General features: G+C 35.1%; 1 protein-coding gene across 3 annotated transcripts in view; it reads left to right on the top strand.

The window, feature by feature from the left end:
* The window catches only part of tshz1 (teashirt zinc finger homeobox 1), a 147773-nt gene that overhangs the window by 82289 nt on the left and 43434 nt on the right, over nt 1-22050 (top strand). Inside the window, exons 1-2 of one of the 3 annotated variants that reach the window (XM_087294059.2) lie at nt 17990-18152; nt 19778-20283. The exons of 1 other annotated variant lie outside the window; for it this stretch is intronic. In XM_087294059.2, coding sequence (XP_087150185.1) covers nt 20244-20283 — 40 coding nt within the window. In that variant the 5' untranslated portion in view covers nt 17990-18152; nt 19778-20243. Of the gene's footprint in view, nt 1-17989; nt 18153-19777; nt 20284-22050 lie in introns of those variants that run through there. One more of the 3 variants, XM_087294060.1, reaches the window with a different exon arrangement.

The following is a 22050-nucleotide window of genomic DNA, read 5'->3' on the forward strand; positions in this document are numbered from 1 at the left end:
TGAATGTGTTTTTGTTTCATTTTTCTTCTCTTTATGTGGTGCATATGGCAATTCTTGAGTTGCAATATAGCCAAGTACATCCTACGCTTACAAAAAATTCACCATGGTAACCGTAGTTTCTTGAAAAATATCACAGTTACCATTACTACAGTTATTGTTTGGACATTAAAGTCCACAAACATGTCATTGAAGAGATATGAATTACAGAATGGTTTCACTCACTATTTAAATGGGACCCTAAATTAGTTGATTACTTAATTGTTAATTATATAATAAAACACTAAGGTCTGACTTTGCTCAACAGAAATAAAGAATTAAACTCTAAACGCTGAAGCAAATGGTCAGATATTTGCTCCATCTAAAACCACTGCATTTAAATTTACCACTTGACCTTTAGAAAGGTACATTCTATACAGTATAAATGTAAGTATGAAGGGAACTCAAACGTACTACATTTGCCCTTTTGCCATCACGTGACCTACCGGCATCAGTTGCGTCGCTTCGCTCCCATTTATGAATTCTCTCGCGAAGCATTATGGCATAGTGTTGTGGCCATTGGATGCGCACTTCAGAATCTTGACGGAGTTATCAGGGTATTTCTCGCATACTCTTTTTTTCGAATTTTATGAATTCGGATATACTACACTGCTCACATACTGTTTTTAGTGTAGTTTATAGTATGGGAATATGCAATTTCGAACGCAGCCTTTGATAGATGATTACCAAAACATACATGTTTTTCTTTTTCAATCTGCAATGATTAATTCACCTAAAGAATAACAATGTGCTTGCAAAGAGTATACATTTTGCGATACCTATTTATGAATTCCTATTTATGATTTTATACCAGCTAAAGTATTATGATACCAAGTAGTACTGTGATCCTTTAATTCATAACTCAAATTATTAAAAAATGGTCAGAAAAACTATATTTTACATGCTATAATAGGGCTTAAATTTAATTCATAATTTCCTTTTTATGAAAAAAAGTATTATTTGCACATCACTTTGTCCATTCAACAAAGATGTCTTCTGTTAACTGCTCTCACAGCAGCAAAAAAATTGCAAAAAACAAACAAACACTAGAATCCTCCTCATACCATGGACAGACGAACCTGGACTGTGTATTTGTGTGACATTCTCTTGATTGTACTCTCAGCTTCACGTATACATGGTGCTAATGCGAAAACTGTCAATATATGGCATTCAGCTTTTAATGTTGTGTCATCCTTTTTAAAGTTGTTGTAAAATTTTTTTGTAAAATTATTAGATTTTTTTTTTTATTTATTATTATTATTTTATTATTATTTATAATTTTCTACCAAGGGTTGGATGGGCAGGAGTGGGTTTTAAATTCGCACTTGTGTTTTTTTCCTTTTAAATTGTTTCCTAAAAACTCAATAAACAGTTGTTAACAAAAAAAAGAAAGAAAGAAAGAAAGATAGAAAGAAAGAAAGAAAGAAAAAAGTATTATTTGTGCGTCATCTCACCTACAATATATTCATTCTTTTTGTTTTGTTTTTTATAGATAACTGACCAACAAAAAATACATTAAAGTGAAGATACAAATTATACCAAATGAAATTTGTTACAAAAAAGCAATTTTCCAACAAAATTAGGACATTAGAAACATTCATTTATTCATTCATTCATTCATTCATTTTCTTTCAGCTTAGTCCCTTAATTAATCTGGGGTCGCCACAGCGGAATGAACTGCAAACTTATCCAGTACATGTTTAATGCAGCGAATGCCATTCCAGCTGCAACCCATCTCTAGGAAACATCCGTACACACTCATTCATACTAATACGCTATGGACAATTTAGCCAACCCAATTCACACGTAACGCATGTCTTTGGACTGTGGGGGAAACCGGAGCACCCGAAGGAAACCCAAGCAAATGCGGGGAGAACATGCAAACTCCACACAGAAATGCCAACTGACCCAGCTGAAGCTCGAACCAGCCGACCTTCTTGCTGTGAGGCGACAGCACTACCTACTGCGCCACTGCATTGCCTTTATCAGGTAACACTCCAAAGTAATTTAAAATTTCACTTTGTGAGTCGTTCTTTTTAAGAGATTGTCGTGGTTGTTGCAGCTACTAAATCATATTGAGAGGAAAAGAAAAAACGTTTGAAAGTCCAGAAAACTTGCAACCTTAAAAAGCTCCACAGACTATTAAACTTAAATAGTCTACTGTTGCACAAGCGTGTGAGCAATTTAGTGACTTTTCCACATCTACCATTATCTAGTATAGATAGACCGTTACTGATGATATTACCGTTTAGGGCACCACCAGTATTTCGGAGCCATAGTACTGCGATACTACCTTAGTAACAGTAAACTGCGTACTGGTAAACCCTATTTTACACAAGTTTAAAAACATGTTCTTCACATTCAAGTAAATGTATTTAACTCTAAAAATGCATATTAACATGTCAAGTGAACCTGAGGAACATATTAAAACACTGATAATTAAAAAAAATCTCCTTTAATGACCCTTTTAAGAATGGACTTTTTGCCTAATTCCATACGTTTTCCACTGCTGTCACACGACCAATAACATCCTCCCAAACACGCCCCATAATCAAAACCCTCATGTGTTCATGATTCTTCATAATCCGCCGAATCACCCTGACATCCCTTTTGCGCTTTTTCTCCCCCCACCCAAAAAAAATAAAAAATTCTCAGCGAATCTCCCCGTGAGCTTGGAGCAAACATCTCGGGAGTGTTTTCCACCGCTTGTGCTATTGAGGCTAAACAATTTCACTGCACTAATTGGCCAATGTCAGGCGTGACACTAGGATAAACAAACGCTGCTCAGGAAAACTGAGACAAATGTTGGCTAATTAAACTGATGGGGAGAGAGAGAGGAAAAAAAAGCTGACAAAAAATTAGAAAAGAGGAAGGGAAAAAAATATAAATCCCACCATGTGAGGCAGGCCTCATATTCTCAAACGTCTCTGCTCCTCTAATTAGTCTTTATTTGGCAAACGGGAGAATGAAATAAATATAACAGCGAGGTAAATAAATAAAAGCGTTTGAGCGGCAAAAGTCAAAACGATTTGGCGGCGTTTCGCGACCTTTGAAACAGGACAAAACGGCTTGTTTTGGGTACTTCAGCGAAGGCCTCAGATGTACCAGACTTCGCCTTCTCTTCGTCATCGCACTCCCGGTTTAATCGCTTCTGTCAATTTGTTGCTCTCCGTCTCGTTTTGGGAAATAAACAGACGACGGACCTTGACTTTGTTTGCGTTGGACTTTGAGATGCGCTGGCACTCGCAAAATGCATTCCTGTTACCTCGCTTTCTAAATCATTTCTCGGTCTCTCCTTTCACAATCTTTCATGCTGTCTCTCTCTCAATTCCTGGTTTTACCACCCCCGCTCATGTCACTGGATGTTTATAGGCTGTTGTTTTCGACGCTGATGACCATTGTCACACAGTGTTTCTATTACCCATCTGCCCTGATGGATGGCCTCTCTCTGCGCTCATGCTGATACGGGTGTCCTTGATCAGCGGAGGAAGGGAAAGATGGAGAAGGAGGAGGAAGGGGGGGGTTGTCTGAGGTGGGGTTGGCACTACCTGTCCATCCGTTGGTCTCGGCAGACTGCAAACTTCAGGCGCGACACGTGTAGATCAGCCCACTTCCAGACACGCCGCTTGTAAATTGGGCTGCTGCCAGCTGAGGTGGGTGTGGACGTAGAGTCCCTTTCGCTGGTTAATTGGCAACCAGCAGGACTGTCTGCTCAGGACAGAGCTGTCTTTGCTCTACAGCTGTGTCGACGGAGACCGCGGGACAATGGAGATGTAAATGGGACGGAGCTTTAATTAAAGACATAAGTTGCGTGTCTTTCTCTGCTGCACTTCTGGATTTCGTGAACATCTGCAGAAGTTGTTTTTGTTTGGAGGACAGATGTAAATAGAAGAGTGCTGATCCAAGTTTGGAGGAGTAAAGTGATTCAAACCATACTTGTTCTTTAAAAAGTATCATGAGCCAGTGTTTAACGGATAAAAAAATAAAACGTGTCCTAGCAGAAAATTAGAAAATCTATATTTTCTTACACACACATGAAGAATATCTATATACAGTCTTCAGCATAACTGAGTACAGCCCATTTTTAAAATTAATATTTTGATCCATTTCTCAGTGAATATAGGCAATGCATTTTGATATTTTTCAATAAAACAGATTTATTAAACTGATATATTTATTCAAATAATTGTTAGTCACCAATCATCTTTAGAAATTGAAAGACAATACAAAAAAGTCAAGCAAAATATTGCAGCCTACAAAATTACAAAACAATTTTTTTATTTATCTGCTTCTTTTGATTTTTCCCCCTTTTAAAAATTGTATTTAGTATTTTTTTTAATAACATGAATTTGTGTGTACTAATTTTTGGAGTGTTATTGTAAGTTATTTTGTTAGATGAGCTCCAGATTTGGCTTCAGTACTGACTAATCTAATATATATGTACAAATATAATATTGCATAGTGTCCTATTAAAAAAATATTAATTTAAAAGATGGATTTGTGAGGGTTGTACTCATACATGTCTTAAGTTGTTGGAGATTTTGAATACTGAATGAAAAGCCTGTTTCCTAAACGGATTCTATACATGCCATTTGAAGAGAAGTGAAAGTCTGGGTTCTGGGTGCGTCTTTCATCGAACATATATGCATACTACTAATAATAATAAAATCTAAAGATGCCGATCTTGGTATATTTTTTATAAACAATTCATTTTTTTCCTAAATGAGCAAAAAAAAGTTGGGAAAGCAATCGAAAGCTTTCATTATAGATGTGAGCATTTTTAAAGCGACACCTCTGTCTGTTTATTGTAATGAAATGGAAAATCAAAATAAATCAAGTTTATAAAGTTGTTTTAGATTTTTATTTTATGCCAAAAATCATTAGAATATTGAATAAAGATCATGTTTCCTGAAGACATTTTATAAATTTATAATATATATATATATATATATATATATATATATATATATATATATATATATATATATATATATATATATATATATATATATAAACCTAATGTTTGATTAGTAATATGCATTGCTAAGGCCTTTTTTTAGACAACATTTATTAAATACAGATATACTCATTATTTTAATGAACTACCAAGCTTAGCTATTCTTGACACAAGCTAAAGGGACAATAGAATCAGAACTGTATATAGAATCTATACACAATTGAATCTATACACTGGAAAAAAAATGCTGAGTTACACACAATTCCTTTTTTTGTCCCAAAACATAAAACGATTAAGTTAGCTTATTTGTTGTTACAAATTTAAGTGGATTTAACATTAAACCATTACGAAAAAAAATAAATAGTTGATTCAGTTCATTTTAAATAAAGAGTTTGAACAAGCAGCAATTTTTTTGAGTGTATCTAGACCTATTATCAGCATTTTACAGATGCTGATATATATATATATATATATATATATATATATATATATATATATATATATATATATATATATATATATATATATATATATACATATATATATATATCAGGCTGTGAAGATCACTGAAAGAAATCAGATCTTAAACTTGGTGATTTTATAATGGAAAGACAGTTCACCGGAAGCGCTGAGGCTGGCTGGCTGAAATTAAACGTGCATATACCTCATTGTACCTACAAATAAAGTGTGACCAAGAAATATGTTATTGTGAGAACACAATAATAACATTAGAACAGTTCAGATGCAAAAACCTTAGTGCCATTTGATTTTTTTTTCTGAAATGAGCCTTTTTCTCAGTCTCCTTTGTTAATGTTCTTTCAATTTAAAAGCAATGAAAAGAACCTATATTTGCTATTACAGTGAAATTACTGCACCTACAAGAAAAAATTAAGCACCTAGATGGTTTTGCATCTGAATTTTAACTTTAGAGAGTTAAGAAATCAATATTTGGTGAAATAATAACAATTAATATTTAAAAAAATATGGACAATGTAATTGTTTGAAAAGTAGAAAAAAGTTTTATAGACTGAAATAAATTATTACATTTATTTAATAAATTTATATTTATTTATTCAATTTATATTATAATGATTTTACTCAAACCCATAACTCATAAATCCAAAGGTTTTATTAAATCTAGATAAACTCATTATTTTTAAGTGGTCTCTTATTTATTAATACATACACAATTACTATATTTTCTAATATATATTAATAGTAAACTACCTAGTTTAGCCATTCTAGACAAAGACTAAAGGAACAATAGAATCAGAATCAGATTATATCAGAATTTTTTTATCAGCACACTGTTAAAAAAAAAGCTTGGTTCAACACAATTCCTTTATTTTGTCCTAACACAAATCGATTCAGCTTGAACATAAAACCATTAAATTGTCAAAAACCCTCAAGAATTGTGTTGATTAAGCTAGTACTTTGAACAAGCAAATTTTGTGTGTGTGTGTGTGTGTGTGTGTGTGTGTGTGTGTGTGTGTGTGTGTGTGTGTGTGTGTGTGTATATCTAGATATAAACTGTAAAAAAAAAAATAAAAAAATTCCTGCATTCCACGATTCCTTTATGTTGTGCCAACACATATTATGTAAGCTTAATTTATTATTATTATTTTTTTTACAAATTTAAGCAGATAGAACATAAAACAATTACCCCCCCCCCCAAAACAAAAACCTCAAGAATTGTGTTGATTCAGCTCATTTTAAATATGTAGCATGAACAAGCGGTAAAATCTTTTTTGAGTGTATCTAGTTCTAAACTGTAAAAAATGTTGTTGTCCCAAAACAAATTGATTAAAAAAGTTTTTTTTTTTTTTTTTTTTACAAATTTAAGTGGATTGATTATGACAATTACATTGCCCCCCCCCCCAAAAAAAAAAAAAAAACTTCTAGAATTGTGTTGATTCAGCTCATTTTAAATAAGTAGTTTGAACAAGCAGCAAAAATCATGTTTTTAAATGCGAATCTAGACCTAAACTGTAAATTCTGCATTCCACAGTTCCTTCATATTATGCCAAAACAAATCAATCAAGTTTGCTTAATTGTTTTTACACATTTAAGTAGATTAAACATAAAACAATTAAGTTGTCCCCAAAAAACTCAAGAACTGTGTTGATTCAGCTCATTCTATAAGCCATAACATTTCAACATAATCTACATTACACAGACATCCATCACCAGTTCATCTCGTTTTACACTATTTTAAATGTCACATTTTTAAGATGCACCTCAGATTACCACATAAACATGTCTTAATCTTCTGATGAACGCAAGACTGTCCAAAGCGAACCACACTTATTTGAAGCACAGCATTAAAAAGGGGGTTAAAAAAGACGAATGGCTAAAATGAGGTCACTTTAAAAAATGGATTGCGCTCCATATGTGAAGTCCTTTTGAGTGTGTTTGGCTGTTTCATCTCTGATAAGAGTCATATTAATGATATTCTGTGTGGGAACAATGATAGCAGCGATTTGCCTCAGCATTGTCATTTACTGATTGATTATCCCGTGATTTATGTTTTAATATAAAGAGAGGAGGGGGGGGACACAGCAGAGCACATAATACAATATCCACAGTTAAAATAACTTAACAAGCTGGAGGCAGAGGACTAAAAAAAACAGAATGAAATTTTCAAATGGATAGAGCAGCTTATCAGTTCTGACCCCTCTATATGTATGTGTACACGAATAAGAGACGGCGAGAAAGCAGGAGATTGAGTGCGTTTCCTCTGTAGACAGTAGGCTGATGATGAATTTTTAAACAGATCACACTGATAATTGTATTTCATATCTGTCAGTGACGAGGAGACTGGCCACTGAGATGCTATTTATGTCAGCGCACCTCGCTCGGTACAGCCCTCAATAAAACTCAAATCACGAGGGAGATTGTTAAGTCTTCCGCGAGAATTATTAAATCGAAGGAAAATTTATGGCTGACACTTTATAACAATTAATCAAGAGATGTTGATTAATAAAGTTATCCTCCTCCTCCGCCGTTACAGGCGACGCGGCCGTCGTCACAGATTTGCTTTTGTCGTTTTCTCTGATTAATGCGGCCCTCTTTCTTTGGGCCGAAGCACTGCAAACGGTTCTACCTGTTAACCTTGAGGAAATATCGCAATGAGTGTGGTTACACAGAGCGAAGGGGATCATGTGGGACTGGCTGAAAGAAAAAAAAAAAACAAGAAAAAAAAATAAAAATGGAGATTTTGGAGAAATGTCACCCAGCCAACCTTGTCACTGTGATTAGGCTGCTGTGATTAATTAGTTTAGTAAGATTGAGCAATTAGGTCAGAAATGTGTAAATGTGTGCAGGACATACATATACATACAATAACTACTTGCTTAAAAAAATGATATATATATATATATATATATATATATATATATATACACACACACACACACACACACACACACACACACACACACACACACACACATATATATACACATATATATATATACATATATATATATATATATATATATATATATATATATATATATATATATATATATATATACACACACATATATATATACATCTGTCAAGTAAGTGGCGGTTCATTCTGCTGTGGTAACCCCTAATAAACCAGGGACTAAGCAGAAGTAAAATGAATGAATCAAATCTGTCAAGTGCATTAATCAATAACATTAACATTGACATTAATTAAATCTTAACAATCTATTGTCATTTCTGATATTTGGGATTTGGATTTTTTTTTTTTCATATTTCACTGCTACATTGAAAACTTCTGATTGGTTCTTGGGATATAGCGGCTTTTGCTGTGAAAAGAAAGTGGCGTTTAGCGGCTTTTGCCAACAAACTGTTAATTCTGAATGCGCTGACGCTGGGATTTAGATGATTTCAAACAAAACTATTTGATGAATATCTAGTAAGTTTACTCTACTAAGCATTTACTCAATAACATCATCTCATTTTTGGCAGAAATGGCATTTAGCGGCTTTTGCATCTGAACTCTTCATATATATATATATATATATATATATATATATATATATATATATATATATATATATATATATATATATAAATTAGAAGTCAAAATTATTAGTCCCCCTTTGTTTTAAATATTTCCTAAATTATGTTTAACAGAGCAAGTAAATTTTCACAGTATGTCTGATAATAATTTTGTCTTCTGGAAAAAGTCTTACATGTTTTATTTCGGCTAGAATAAAAGCAGTTTTTAGTAAAAAAAGAAAAAAAAAATTTGTTTTAGGGACAAAATTATTAGCCCCTTTAAGCAATTTTTTCCTTGATAGTCCATAGAACAAACCATAATAACTTGTTTAATTAATTACCCTAATTTGCCTAGTTAACCTACCTAGTTAAGTGTCTTGAAAAATATTTAGTCAAATATTATTTACTGTCATCATGGCAAAGATAAAATAAACCAGTTATTAGAAATGAGTTATTAAAACTATTATGTTTTGAAATGTGTTGAAAAAATATCTCTGTTAAACAGACATTAAGGAAAACATTAAATATGGGGGAGATTATTAATGTAATATTTTCAATGTTTAGATGCTAATTATTTCATATTATTTGCATTTAAAAATATATATTGTAAACTAAATTATGTATAATACATAATGTTCCAAATTGCATTTATAATTCATCAAATCAAAATTTGTTATATATATGATACAAAATTTTAAATATTACATTGTCAATTTTGTGTTGTGCATAATTTACCTGCAATGTATTTTAAATATATCGTTGTTATTTATGTATTATTATTTTTTATATTTATACTGCCAATTATAATTCTATAATGATATGTATAATTCATTTATAAATGCTCAGATGTTCAGAATATATATAAAAAAAATAATTACATAAATGTTTTTGTTAAACAAACATTTTCATGTTGTAAATTGTATTATTCAATTTAAATTGTAAAGGTATTAATGACACATTATTGAAAAAATACTTATTTAAAATACTATAATACAAATGATTATATATTAATTTACTAAAATAAGGGTGTCATGATGGTGCTTTGGGTAGCACAAACGCCTCACAGCAAGAAGGTCGCTGGTTCGAGCCTTGGCTGGGTTAGTTGGTCTTTCTGTGTGGAGTTTGCATGTTCTCCTCATGTTGGCGTGGGTTTCCTCCAGGTGCTCTGGTTTCCCCCACAAGTTCAAAGACATGCTCAATAGATGAATTGGGTAAGCTAAATTGTCCATAGTGTGTGTGTGTGTGTGTGTGTGTGTGTGTGTGGGTGTTTCCCAGAGATGGGTTGCAGCTGGAAGGGTATCCGCTGCATAAAACATATGCTGGATAAATTGGCGGTTTATTCTGCTGTGGTGACCCCAGATTAATAAAGGCACTAAGCCGAAAAGAAAATGAATGAATGCATTTCTAAAAATAAAACATTAAAATTAATTTAAAAAAGTATTGTGCATTAAGTCACATAACATTTATTAAATAAATTACTATAATTACATAAATTATTTATAAATAAAAATAAAGTACCATATTCAAAATTGTCCTATTCAAAAAAGTTCTTAAGTGCAGTATTGAATGAAGGAAGAATTTATTTACCAAGACCTCAAAGAAAGAGAAAAAAAGCAGGGAAATGTCCACCATGTAACCTGGCACAAAAAGCACTCTCTCATTGAGAAGAGAAGTGCAGTGTGTGAACGTTTGCTGGATGTTTCAGGGTGGAGCAGGGCCATATTGGTCTGATTTGCTGATTTAGCCTTGAGTCTATCGTCATCATTTGCTCCTCAGCAAAGGCCAGCCAGAACCAGACGAGGCTTTCGGCAAGACACGGACTCCCTTCAGCCTCCTGCCACAGCGTTAGGCAGGAAAACCTAACACCCGGATCAAAGAAAGCCCGACTTTATAGGGCTGTGTGTCTGAATCGAATTATTTCTGGCTAAGAGAGTGAAGGTGTTCAGTTTGGGAGAGACATTGGGACTGAAATGGTGCGTATACGGAGTCTCGTTGGTGTTACATAAACCAAAACCCCTACATAAACACCTCCTGACTGCTGAATTGTGTTTTGATAGGCAGCCGTCTCAGCTTAAGTAAACACAAATGGCAGGTTTTGGCTGCGAGATGTGGCCTACGTTTGCTAGGCGAGATGTTTCTGGTTATGTTTATCAGATCATTTTACTAAAGACTCCAAAGATAGTTTCCCCCCATGTATTTTTAGTTAAAAAAACACATCTATTTGAATGGTCTCGAATGGGTCGTGTTATCATAACAGCTCGGCATCGAGCGGGATATTTCAGCCGGTCAATGGAGAGAAAAAAAAAAAAGAGGAAAACATTTCTTGTTGTTCTTATTAATGCTTTTAGATCTTTTATAAAAACAAACACATTTCCAGTAAGCGTCAGAAGTAGAGCGCTCTTGAGCAGCTTTAGGGGGCTGTTTTTCTCTTTGTTGCATCAGTAGTGAGAAGAGATCGCTCTCTAACTCAAACCCTCAGGCTATGAGTTTGACTGAAGCGGAAAAACAAAAAAAAAAAACATCCTATTTTGTTTCTCTTAAAAACCATACATTATCAAAGGCGTCTCATGCATGTCTTTGATCTAAAACGGTTACATCTTAATAATTACGCTTCGGAAGTATATGAAAGAGCCAAATGTTTCCTTTTTCATTCCGGTAGCGCTCGAAATTGTTCAGCATCTTCCTGAAAATAAGACCTGGGGAGCAAACAAACAAACAAATAAATAAATAAAATCCGACAGAACCGCGCTGCTGTATTATTTAATGACAAGATGTGGTAAGAGGGAAAAATATCCATTTAAAAAAAAAAAACAACTGAATATAAATCACGCATTGCACGCAGCTTTCGTGTCCCATCTCGCTCTTTGCACTGTTCTTTCACTTTTTATAACAATTCATCCAATCAATAAAATGCTGAGAGAGACGTTTCCCGTAATCCTATATGCTTAAATATGACTCCACTAGTTTATCTCTTCTGCTTTTTTCTGGCCACTCTCTTCTGCGGAAAATGATGTTTTTACCGAACATTTCCCTTTGCAACCAATCAAAGAGGTGCAGTCAGTGGTAATGAAACAGGAAAACATTTCAGCACTCCTCTCTCCTCTTTAATGGCTGAAAAATGCTAATTGGAAGAAGACCGCATGTGTCAAAGAAAACAAAAGAGGTGGTATGGCAGGCAGCGGGACTCATGTTGGAGGATGGTATTTTGAAATGTGAAATGTGTCACTTAACTCCTGCTGAAACGCACGGCTTTGGAGGGGTGCATCGAGGAACGGAAGCCCCTCCTGAACGTGGAGGTGCAGCGGAGCAGGAAGAGACGTTTATGAGGTAATAACCAGATGCAGTCGCATAGACTATGAAAATCTGCTGGAAGAAAGCTTGTAGGTGACTACGTACTGATTCGGTCATTCTTACAATGTCGTAGAGATTGGTTTTCATTCGTGTGACTTGTTGCACACATACAAATATAGCATATCAGACTAAATAAAAAGAAATAAACTAAATAAACTAAACTTAAAAATATATTTGCTGTTTGTTCAAACTACTTATTTAAAATGAGGTGAAACAACACAAGTTTTTTTGCGAGACAACTTGATTGTTTTGTGTTCAGTCTACTTAAAATTGTAAAAACCGTTAAGTTAACTTATTTGATTTGCGTTTGGATGACATAAATGGATTGTGTGAAACCCAGCATTTTTTTAACAGTGTAAATAAAGAATAATCAAAGAGAGAGTTCAAACAGCAAATTTAAAATGAGCTGGAACAACAATTCTTGAGGATTTTTTTTGGGACAACAGTTGTTTTATGTTCAGTCCACTTAAAATAGTAAAAAAAAACAAAAAACATTAAGTTAACATACTTGATTTGTGTTTGAACGATATGAAGGGATTGTGTTGGAACCCAGTTTTGTTTTTAAAGCATAAACAACATAGTATAATCAAAGACAGAGTTCAAACATCTTATTTAAAATGAGCGGAAAACAACAGTAATTGAGGGATTTTTTGGGACATCGTAATTATATTATGTTCAATCCACTTAAAATTGTAAAATTCATTAAGTTAACTTAATTGACTTGCGTTTGGAAGGCATGACAGGATTGTGTGAAACCCAGCATTTTTTATAGTGTAAATAAAGTATAATTAAAGAGATAATTCAAAAAACGTATTTAAAATGAGCTGAAAAAACACAATTATCAAGGAATCTTTGGAACATCTTCATTTTTTTATGTTCAATCCACTTAAAATTGTAAAAAAAACATTAAGTTAACATAATCTATATGGAACCTACTCATTTTTTTATAATGGAAATCAAAGAGATAGTTTAAACTACTTATTTAAAATGGGCTGAAACAACAATTTTTGAGTTTTTTTTTAGACATCTTAATGATTTTTACAATAAAAAAAAAAAGGCATCTTAATTATGTTCAATTCAGTTAAAATTGTAAAATTACATTAAATTAACTTAATTGATTTGCGTTTGGACAACATAAAGTGATTGTGTGGAACCCAGCATTTTATACAGTGTAAATAAATAATATTCTAAGAGATGGTTCACCTAAAATAATGAAAACATTGTCACAATGTACTCATATTTTGCTTGTTTCGAACCTTTTTGAGTTTCTTCTGTTTAACACAGAATAGGTTATTTTGAATATTGTTGGAAACCTAAAACCCATAGCTTTTGTTTTTCTACTACGCTGTAGAAAATGCTGGGTTCCACACAATCAATTTGTGTTGCAAAACCACAAAAAGTTAATTAAGTTAACTTATTAGTTTTTACAAATTTAAGTAAACTGAACATAAAACAAATAAGTTGCCCCTTAAAAAGAAAAGAAAGAATTGTGTTGTTTTAGCTCATTTTAAATAAGTAGTTTGAACAAACAGCAAACATCATTTGGGGGTACGTAGTAAAAGAGTTTCACACAATCAATTTGTGTTAAAGAAACATGAAAAAATGAAATAAATTTAAGTACACTGAACATAAAACAATCAAGTTGTCCCAAAAAATCCCACAAGAATTGAACATACAACAAACATAATTTTTTTAGTGTATTGACGTCAGTGTTTACAGATTTTTTTTTTTTTTAGCTTTCTTTCATGTGTTCAACCGAAGAAAGAAACTCAAAGGTTTGAAATCGCTTAAGGGAGAGCAACTATTGAAAAAAAATCACATATTTGGGTGAACTATGTCTTTAAATTTCTAGTACAAAAACACAAAAAATACATTTCGCAAAAGTACAGCTATTTTGTATCTGTAATAAAGTTGAATTGTTAAACATCTTATTAGAAAACAGTTAAGGGAAGAAAAATAACTAAAATCGACAGATTCCACTGTGTGTCAGATTCTCAACTCAAATAAGTTTTGCGATCAGCATTTAGCGAAAGTACAAAAGTAATGAGTTACGTAAAGCAGTGTGATGGGCCTCCTTCCTCCAGAGAAAGGTGACATTTTAATTACCCTGCCTTATCTGATGGATTTCAAGATACTCTTCTCAGTAAAAGCCTTCTCTTTATTATTTTTTTCTATTATATATTCTTAGTTTTCGCCTGTCAATGACTGTACAAAATTCATTTGACCCAGTCGCTGATTGAAGCTGGAAGTTTTATGTAGTATAAAATAGTTTTTTTTTATCAAGAGCTTCAAATCTCCTCAGTTTGAGAAGTGTCTCCTGCTTTTATGACAAAAGGAAAATCTCTATGAAGGAATAATTGTGATAAAAAAAAAAAAAGATTTCTGACTTGACTAATATAAAACCTGCTCACTCTCTGTCTCTTTTATTTTTTTAAATACACTGTCATCCTATTAACAATTAAAAACTGATTTTATTTCAAACTTTAAATGATACAAAAAAGACAATTTCATCAACTATTGTTTATTTGCATTATTAAATAAATATCAAAACATTCAAACGATTTGAACGAACATTTATTAAATAAATAAAGACTAATGTACATACACAATATGACATTAAAAAAATAATTAATCAGAAGCTCCTAAATCAGCAACAACAACAGCTGATCAAGAGCTGTAATTGTAATACTAAATATATACTTCAACGTTTAAGTGATCGTAGAGATCCAGTAATATAATTTTAATAAACATAATTGCAGTAGTGGCATGTAAAATGGCTTTGATCATGATCGCAGATGTAAGGTTACACCACACAGCCGGTCTGGAGTATTATTACCGCTATTTGGATAGCCGTGTTGAGGTGAACAGTTATAATTTTAGCAATACTGACGTTAATACCCATACGATCATCACTATCAATAGCTGAACAGCTTCATTCGTTGTAAACAAATGAGAATTATTTAAAAGTGGTATTCGAAATGCAAGTTTTGCTGACCTCTGACCCGTGGACTGCAATATCGTCCTATTTGCAGAACAGCAACATCACCTACAAGACAAGAACAAGATTTTGGAAGCATAATCAATACGTGTGCATCACATGCGAGGTATAATACTTTCACAAGATTTACAGAGCAAACCTATTTCTGTAACCCCCACGGGGGAGATATGTTGCTGGAAATACGCTGGATCGTGTAATTGGTATTTATCTTGCCTGCTGGTTTTGTGAAATACATGATTATTAAAAAAAAGAATACTTGAAATGCAGACATTTGCATAAAACATAACGCAGATTTTTTAAAAAGAATGGTGTAATTGCTTGTAAATGTTTCTTTTTTAATGTGACTATTTACATGCCTGAAATGCACAGTCTGGGATTATAATTCATGTACACACACACACACGACAACAGTATGATCAAATCCTTTTTTTTTTTTTTTTACACACTTTTTTTTGACATTTTGACAGTCTAGAGTACATCTACTCAAAAATACAACAGCGACAGCGTGCTATGTTATTGTTTATAAACCTTCAGATCTCGCCATACATATCTGCGGACACATATGACGGCATCCCGCCTCGTGTAGCGTGTGGGCAATTTGGATCATAATTTGTTGATGTGATGTGACATGCTACACATAAAAAAAATAAGTACTTCAAAGACTATCACCTCAAATCTCCCTCGGTTTTTCAGTTCCAGTCTTGTACCATCCGTCTGCGATCCCTTAAGCAGACAGCCTCATATTGAGACATACTTCCACAACATATAATGTGCGTTATAGCATGTCCTGGTATTTTAATGCAAATAGGGCCATTTTAATCTATAGCAAATAGAAGATCAGACTGAAAAGCGTATAAATTTGAGGGTATTTTCAAATCTATTTGCTGTCAGTCATTATAAAGTATCAGCACATGAACATACAGATACTATAATATACAGTACATAATCCCATCTATGATAAGAACTTAAATACTTTAGGCTGGTAATTTAATAATGTAAACAGATTTCCAAATGCATTAAGTGCAGGACGATTCATTTTATTTTCCTTTTTCACACAATATACTTAAATGCTCACATCACCTCCAGTCATTCAGTTAAAAAAAAAAAAAGAAACACAGAACTTACGAGGGAAAGACAAACACAAGTATTTCTCCCATTGGAGCTCTAACTAGAACTGTAAGGCTGAAAATGGCACAGTTCAGATGCCACGCGAACCTTTCAAAGTGCGTTGGCATTGCATCTTGAGCTTTACGCTTGTGCTTGCATGGCATACCTTCAGGCATGGCCTTTTACAAAAGAATACGATGTTCTACACCGAATAAGATGATAGGTACACACAAACATTTATACATTATATATGGATAACAATTCCCAAAACACACATAAAACAAACACACACACACACACACACACTAGCATACGCCAAGCTGTCAACACTAACTAATGCTCACTACCAAAATTTGTGTTGCCAATGATTTGTGCTGGCACATAATAATAGAAATATAAATTGCATAAATAAATGGGTTGCTTTGTTATTTTTTTCAAGATGCATCTACTATTTTAAGTCAAGTTTATTTCCGTAGCTCTTTATACAGTACAAGCTGTGTCAAAGCAGCTGTACAGAGATCAACAGGAAAAAAAGTACATTCTATTATGGAAACTAAACAATGGAGGCAATTCAGATTCTGCATTAAAGCAGCTCTAAAAGACAACAGTGTCATCATTTAGCTCAAGTGAGACATTATTATGTGTTGATTCAGTTCTATAACACATGGAAAAGCCTGTAATTATTTGTATTGTTATTAATATAAAATTATATGAGCACAGCTGGATAATTCACCATGCCTAAATAGACTCGTCTGGGTTTTTGGAGAATGAGATGAAACCCAGCAGGATCTGGATTTTTTCTTTTTCTTTTTTGAGGCATCATATTATTTTGTTTACCCTTACAATAACTGTAAATGTTACAGTGAACTTACAGTGAGCAACATATTTAAGATGTACTAATTTACTTGCTGTTTTTGTAAACACTTATAAGAATATGTTTAGTACTGTAAAGCTGTCTTAAATCTTTTTAGGGCACTTAAATACATTGAAGGGAACTTAATGACGATGTTACATATCATATGAAATGCTGCAAGAACTGCTCCAAACATAAACGAAGGGGGAAAACACTGACTTTAAAGTCTTATTATGATAGAGCTAATAATCCAATAGAGGCATTCATTTCGGGAGAGTGCGAGTGGATTTCCATGGGACAGAAACTGTCACGAGTGCACGAATTGAATCTACAAATGTGCTCTAATGCGATTTTCACGATGAAAATAAGAATCAACTAAATCGATCAAAATATAAAATAATAAATCTAACAGTCATTACTATCATTAGATGTAGAAAATACGATTTAATCAAAGTTGATGCCTGTTAGAAAACGCACAGAAATCTCTTTCCATCTCAAGATGACAGGCTAATTATGATTGTACCCTTCTTGCTGTAGGAGACCGAAAGAGATCTGTTGTTAACCCGCAAAAATCGCGGAAAACAGTAGCGTTTTAAGAAAACGAGGCTCGTGCCCTACAGCGGGAGCAATCTTGGCTTCTTTGAGCCCGATGAGTTTCTGATGGGAGATTGGTGACGTAAGAGCCATCAACAGCGACAGGCTGATCGAGGTAGTCGCGAGGATGGATAGATGGACAGATGTTGGGGCGGAACTTGGACATATTTCCACATTATTAGCCCCTACCGACAGGCGTACGGCATAAATGATCAGTTAGATTGCAACTGGCAGTGGCTCAAGGATGCGCAGAAGCGTCAAAGGTAAGAACATGATTTAAACGTCGCGAATAGAAATATCAAGGCTTTGGCGGTGGTGATGTATAATGTCCTAGCGCCCTGGCTTGTACATTTACACTGTACTAACAAATGTGTGCACTCACCGGGATGCGATATGCAAGGCGAAGCTCTCGCGTCGGTCCACAGGCTGAAATCCACCGCGTGCCGAACCCACCGCGCGACGAACAACCTTTAAAATCCGTTAGAAACATCAGGCGACCGGAGCGAGCCAAGGCCACCTCAAAAAAAAAAAAAAAAAAACCTCTCGTATTTCTCGCGTTCCCCTTCCCAGCGATTAAAAAAACACGCACACACCCACCCACTCGCCAACTTACAGAAAGAGTGGACATTGCGTCAACGCTCGTATAAAGACAAAAACAAAGTTGAGATTTAACTACGATTTTGGGGGCTGCCAGGTACACCGGTGACAACAAAGTACGGAAGAGCAGATATGCGGTGGATTTAATACGCTTCTTAACCTAATAGGATCCGAAATGTCTAACACCGTGGACACGTTATTTAATTTGTGGATGTTTTGCAATTGATGAATAAGTAATGTGTAAGCGTTGTAGGAAGCTTGTTACGGTCATACTCAACTTGTTTCAGGAGTCCCTCCCCTTCCCGTGCAAAGTGTTCACTTCCTAGTAAGGTGTAACGAATCAATCTAACTTCCAACTGTCCTTTTTTCGGCGATGGAAAAGGTCGCAATTGATTTCTTTTTATCGCTTGGACGCCTAAAATAGTTGTTCGCCTCTGCAAAAGTGCGCAAGAATGATAAACAAAACTGGCTAAAGGGGGGAAAGGACAGTGGAAGGATGAAAGAAATGTTATGTGCCTAAAATAAAAATGTTTAAAATATCAAAACCAAATGTTTACAGACGACAGCCCCTGCTTAAAGCGTTTGAATGTTTGCCCGCGACGTGACACTTGTTTTATTTTCACAAGAAAGCTGAAAAACAGTTGTGGCACATAATTGTAAACAGCGCTATTTTCTTAATGAAGCCGGGTAGTTTGAATGGACGACATATAAAACAAGTGATGTCTTCTCCAAAAAGGCAGTTCGTTGTCTTTCAAACGATCCTGTTTTGTGGGGAGGGAAAAAACAGAACAATTAAAAAGATTGACAGGTGGGTTTTCACTGTCAGAGTGACGCTCCGGAGGGGTGGAGTAAAGAGAGAGAGGCAGGAAAGGCAACTCGATGTGTCTGTCTATCAGTTGAGACTGTCTGAACCGCTCACGCATCCTGAACGCGCGATACATATTTCAGCGAAGAGACCGAGAACGCCGTTTCGCTCCTTGGAGTTTTTGTTTTTTCACAAAAAGAGTAATTAGTCCACGTTCGCTGCGAGAGAGTGTGTGTTTTTGTGTTTGTATATCGCTCTGTAGTAAACGCGTCACGCTCGCCCGAATCAACTGTCCACATGTTTCCCTGAGCATGGACGGACAGTGTGTTTGGTGAATATCGGGAGGAGCACGAGCAGAGACTCTCCACTGCGCGCGTGGGGAATTTAGTCCGTTGAAAATGCGCACTGAGCTCGAGCCCCGTTTGTGACTGACATTAACTGTCTCCTGTCTGCCTGTCTCTTCCCTGGGTTTTGTCCCGTTTTTAGGCTTTCCACCGAGCGCGAGGACGGAAATACAGTTGGACGGGCTCTCCATAACTGGAAGTTTCTTCCGTTTTGCTACAAACTATTGCCATAATCCAAGGAGAACCTAAGGAAGCGTTTTTCTGCGCCGTTAGACATGGACGGGAGATATATCTGTGATCTTGGCAATCATGCTCTGACTTCCAGTCATTAAACGTGTCGGCCAGATACACCTATATTTTCTTTTTATTTATTTGCAGGCGTTTTTAGTCTGTAAAAGCAATCTACAACCTCTCAAGACCTATTGACCCCTCTTAGACTTTGCATCGGCTCAAAGTGACTTTTTAAAGAGGTGGAATAAAGGGACTCTGAGGAGAAGAGGAGCGCCGTAAATACACACTTGTATTACATTTTTTAAAATTAATTCTTTTCCCCTGTCACTGGCATTTTGGTTCTGTATGAGAAGTCAAGTGGAGGGTGGGACGACAGCATGCCGCGGAGAAAGCAGCAAGCGCCGAGGCGATCTTCAGGTAAGCGGTGGAAACGTTTTGTTTACTAATAGCTTATCAGTGCGTAGGGTAAAATAAGTCATCCCTTAAACTTCATTGTCTTATTGTTTGACATGCTTAAAGTACATATTGACTTATTTTTTATATACATTTCCAATTATTTCAACTTTTAAAGCTTGTCAAAACAAATGTAATTTTCCAAGAATGCATCAATTTGTTTGTTAAAAACAACGCGAATAACTTTTTTTTTGAAGTTGTGCCAAATTAAAACTTCACAGTCCACCGTGGCCTATGTAGTCGAGTGAAAATGCAGTTTCAAAGTGCTCCAGTTCATCTATTTAGATGCGGATTGCCATCCTTGATTTGATGCTTGATTGATCGCCTGTCATGTGGCCGCCTTTGATCTATTCATTCCTGATAAACATCAGTAAATCATTCACCATGGAAACACGCATGCGCCTTTCGGCTGCAGCCACTCAAAGGACAACTTTTGCCCCCGTCGTGCGCGAAAATAGAGAAAGGAAAGAAGTTTTCGGCAGGGTTACACACCACTTTTTTTCGTCGTTCAAAGAGAAGGAGAGAAAAAGGGATAAGGGATTGCTGGGGCGTGTCGAGAGCACAAAATGTAGCAGAGAGAACATCTCTTCCCTGATAGATGTCACTGAGCAAGGCCTCTGTACTAAGATCTGTTTTCCTCTCAGCTCAATTTATTCATGTGAAATGTACCTGTGCTCTTTGATGTTACAAGGGAGCTGATTTCTTTTTTAATGAATCTTCTGTGAAGATCAAGAGAGCGGACCTTTGATTTGTAATGCACGCTGTTGGATTTCTTTTTGTGTGACTAAACATAAAAATAGTGATTATATTATACACCATTTTGTTGTATTGTATTGAGGGAGTTCCACTTTGCCCTTTCGCCTGTCTTTTTTTTTTTTTTCATTCCTTCGTTTTTTTCCCTCATTTAATCTCTGTGACTAACAGGTCCATTCTCTTCCGAATGAAGGCTCTCTTTCAAGTTCAAGCATCAGCAGTCACAGATCTGCAGAATTAGGCCCTGATATTTGACTGATGAGGGAACAGCCGACATACTAGACACACTGCTGTTACCGAGGTCGACTTTATTAAGGGCTAACAAGCACAATACACAGTTGACGTTTCATTCTAACGTTTATTGTTCCTTCGTTTTTGCCTCTACCTTTCCGCTCAGCGGAATGAAATGGTATTTTTAAGGGATCATTTTGTCTCCCTGGCTGTATGGTGAGACTGACGTGGGGAGTTCGAAAGCTCACAGAGGTGAGATGGCGCCTGGTAATCTGACCTGGCAGCTCCTTCACAAAAACAAGCCATCAGCCCCCTCCACCTCAGCTGAATATTGATTTAATTTTCTCTATTCTGACAGGCATGTTCATCATTTGCTTTAATGGTCATTCAAAAGTTGGCAGGCAGAATGTTTCCGTTTTTCCCCGAGTCTGACACTTTTCCCCTCTCCATCAAAATAAAAATGTGAGGAATTATTGATCGAGTGAATAAAAAGAAATGTCGCTTAACGTAACAAGGTGATTTGTTTTTTGTTTTCTAAAACTTTTAAGTCGTTCAAGATGATTGTTCGAATTTGTGCTGTGCACTAGAAACACTTTCCACTTTCGTTCCACCGCTCCACTCTCCCGTTATGCTCCACCTCTTTTAACGGATGAGTTTGCTTGCTATCATTGCCATTGTTTGCTCTGAGTGATTTACATGCGTCGGCTGTGGGCTTAGGTCGTTTTGGTGCAGTGGGATCGGAGTGGC

This window comes from Danio rerio, chromosome 19, assembly GCF_052040795.2.
Source record: "Danio rerio strain M-AB ecotype USA chromosome 19, GRCz13ab, whole genome shotgun sequence".
NCBI classification, from domain to species: domain Eukaryota; kingdom Metazoa; phylum Chordata; class Actinopteri; order Cypriniformes; family Danionidae; genus Danio; species Danio rerio.